Source organism: Sinocyclocheilus grahami, unplaced genomic scaffold, assembly GCF_001515645.1.
Source record: "Sinocyclocheilus grahami isolate Dianchi unplaced genomic scaffold, SAMN03320097.WGS_v1.1 scaffold1154.1, whole genome shotgun sequence".
In the NCBI taxonomy this organism is placed as follows: Eukaryota; Metazoa; Chordata; class Actinopteri; order Cypriniformes; family Cyprinidae; genus Sinocyclocheilus; species Sinocyclocheilus grahami.
Genome location: NW_015506333.1, coordinates 147,175 through 150,050, shown reverse-complemented (window position 1 = coordinate 150,050; position 2,876 = coordinate 147,175). Strand labels below are relative to the sequence as shown.

At 36.5% G+C, this 2,876-nt stretch overlaps 1 protein-coding gene across 1 annotated transcript in view; it reads left to right on the top strand.

Annotated features, from left to right (window-relative positions):
• Positions 1–2,421: 2,421 nt before the first annotated feature.
• The window catches only part of LOC107567395 (ubiquitin-like protein FUBI), a 3,042-nt gene continuing 2,587 nt past the window's right edge, over positions 2,422–2,876 (top strand). The window contains exon 1 of the mRNA XM_016253077.1: positions 2,422–2,525. Within this exon, the coding sequence (XP_016108563.1) occupies positions 2,451–2,525 (75 nt within the window). The 5' untranslated portion in view covers positions 2,422–2,450. The remainder of the gene's footprint in view (positions 2,526–2,876) is intronic.

The following is a 2,876-nucleotide window of genomic DNA, read 5'->3' as shown; positions in this document are numbered from 1 at the left end:
CACGTCTTCAAGTGCCTGATTTACTTCAGTTATCTAATAGCTTACTGTTATATAATGCTGTCTGTAGTACACCGTTGCAGTTTGTCTAAAAAACATCAAGTCAATGCAATTCGACAGCATTTTGAAAGCTGAATCTGGGTTAAGTTTGAGAATAAAAGCTATGCGGTGATCAGAAAGGTTTGTAATAATGGGCTTCAGATCCTCTGTAATCACTCAAATTTTAAAACGAATCAGATTTGAAGTAATTTGAGAGAAGTTGGTAACAGAGTAATGAGCCCCAAACCTGCAGAAATCAATGTAACGATAGAAAAAATATAGGAAGGAATAAATGACTTGATAAAAGCCTCTCAATATATCAAAGAAAAAGGAACGAATTCCTCTGAAATGATATGAACAATTGTTAGAAAGAGTGACAGAGTTCAAATGTCTTGGATTAATCTTTGATGAAAAATTTACTTGGGAGAGACATATTAAGAAAATTGAAAACAAATGCAAAGGAGGAATAAATTGCATGACTTCAATAGCTATGAATGGTGAGCAAGGAAAGGTGCAGTGTTGCATGTATACCAAGCCTTAGTACGGTCTAGTGTAGACTGAGTGTGCAGTGCAGAATTAAAGAAACTGGACAACATACAGTCCAGAGCACTTGAGTCTGCCGTGGAGTAGGGGTCTGCGATAATATCGTAATTGTTGTTTTAAAGATGTGTGATTTGACATTATCGAGTATTTTGCAAAAACCATTCAAAACATCCCTACAGAGTGCACGCGTACATTACATGAAGTCTAGACTAGTGCGCGTGCGCATTTAGTGTGTGTTCTTTCACTGCGTGATTCAGGCTATTAAAATGCATTTAGAATGATCACAAATTCAAGACATGACGGCAGAAAATTTATATATTTATACCACTTCATATAGTTATTCAATTTCACACGAAGAGACGTTTTTCTCCAAAAATTACCATGATTACAAATGTGACATTGAATTCAATAAACAAATGAAGAAGAAGTCTGTCCCAACATGCCATTAAATGCAGTATTCCTGAACCGTTGTTGAAAGAGATCGTTGGAGGCCCGGGAAAAAGCATACTAATAGTTATGAAATCAATGTGTTTATGAGAGAACATTTTCAGTCTTTTATACAGATGGCTCTAAAGACCCAGTCGAACAGAAAGTGGGCATCGGAGTGAACATTCCCAGATTTAAGACGGAAATAAGCTGTCCGTATATAGTACAGAATGAACTGCTGTAACAGTAGGACTGCAGAGGGTAGAACAGATCAGATTCTTCATCAGCTCTTAAAGTAGATTGTGGACAAAAACTGATAGAGAAGAGCTGCTAGTAGAAGTGTATGCATTACTGTACAGACTGAACATAGAGGATATTCAAGATATCCAGTAGGTGGCGGTAGTGCTGCTAAGGAGTGAATATAAATATAAACGTATCAAATTGTCGTTATCTTAAAGCAGCGTTTTAGTTTTGAGGGGTCTTTGTCATCGTCAGTGTTGATTCTCGTTACAGTAAATGTTACAGTTGACATTTGGAATTGTTGCATTCGTCATGTTACCATAATTGTTACAATTAACATTTAAAATGGTTACAGATAACGTTTAAAATGTTGCATGCATTTGACGTTTATAATAGTTAAATACTTAAAAGTTTATCATGTTAAATTTGAAATTGTTGTATGTAACGTTTAAAAATTGTTTAACGTTTACAACTTTTGTTTTTAACTTAAAATTATTGCATTTTACATTTAAAAATTGTTCATTTTAACTCTAAAAAAAAATTGCGTTTGGCTTTTAGAAATAAAAAAAATGTGTTTTTAACTTAAACAAATTGTTGCGTTTAACATTTTTTAAATTGTTACTTAGTTTAAAGATTAAATAGTTTTTTACCTTAAAACAATTATTAAAAGTTAAAAAGCAACACTTTTTAGTTTTAACTTTTAAAAAATTTTTCCTTTTTAACTTTACAAATTTAGTTTTTAGCCTTAAAAAAAACGTTGTTTAACACTTTAAAAAACGGTTGCTTAGTTTTAAGTTTAAATAGTTTTTGTTTAACATTTAGAAATGGTTGCTTTCACCTTTTTAAAATTTGTTGATTTTTAACTTTTAAAAAATTTGGTTTTAACTTTAAAGAAAAAAATAGTTTAACATTTAAAAAGTTGTTGCTTTGAACTTTAAAAATTGTTTTTAGCTTTAAAAATGTTTAGCATTTGAAAAACTTGCTTTTAACTTAAAAAAAAAAAAGACAAAAGTTGTTAAACATTTAAAAATGTTTGCTTTCAACTTAAAATCGTTTAACATTTGAAAATGTTACAAGTAACTTTTAAAGGGTTCCAAATGATGTTTAAGGTTGTCCCCAGTAGCCCTGTTGTGTTCTGCATGGCTGCAGTGAGAGTGTGTTTGTGAGAATGTACTGATCTGGTGTTGGTTTGTGTTCAGCTCATCATGCAGCTGTTCCTGCGCGCTCAGACTCTGCACACGCTCCATGTGTCCGCTCACGAGAGCGTCCGCGAGCTGAAGGTGAGCCTCTCGCCTCTCCTCTCCTCGCCGCTCCTCTCTTCTCCTCTCCTCCCCTCGCCGCTCCTCTCCTCTACTCTCCTCGCTGCTCCTCTCTTTGCCGCTCCTCTCCTCTACTCTCCTCGCCGCTCCTCCCCTCTCCTCACCTCACCTCACCGCTCCTCCCCTCTCCTCTCTTTGCCTCTCCTCACCTCACCGCTCCTCCCCTCTCCTCACCTCACCTCACCGCTCCTCCCCTCTCCTCTCTTTGCCTCTCCTCACCTCACCGCTCCTCCCCTCTCCTCACCTCACCTCACCGCTCCTCCCCTCTCCTCTCTTTTCCTCTCCTCTCCTCACCGCTCCTCCCCTCTCCTC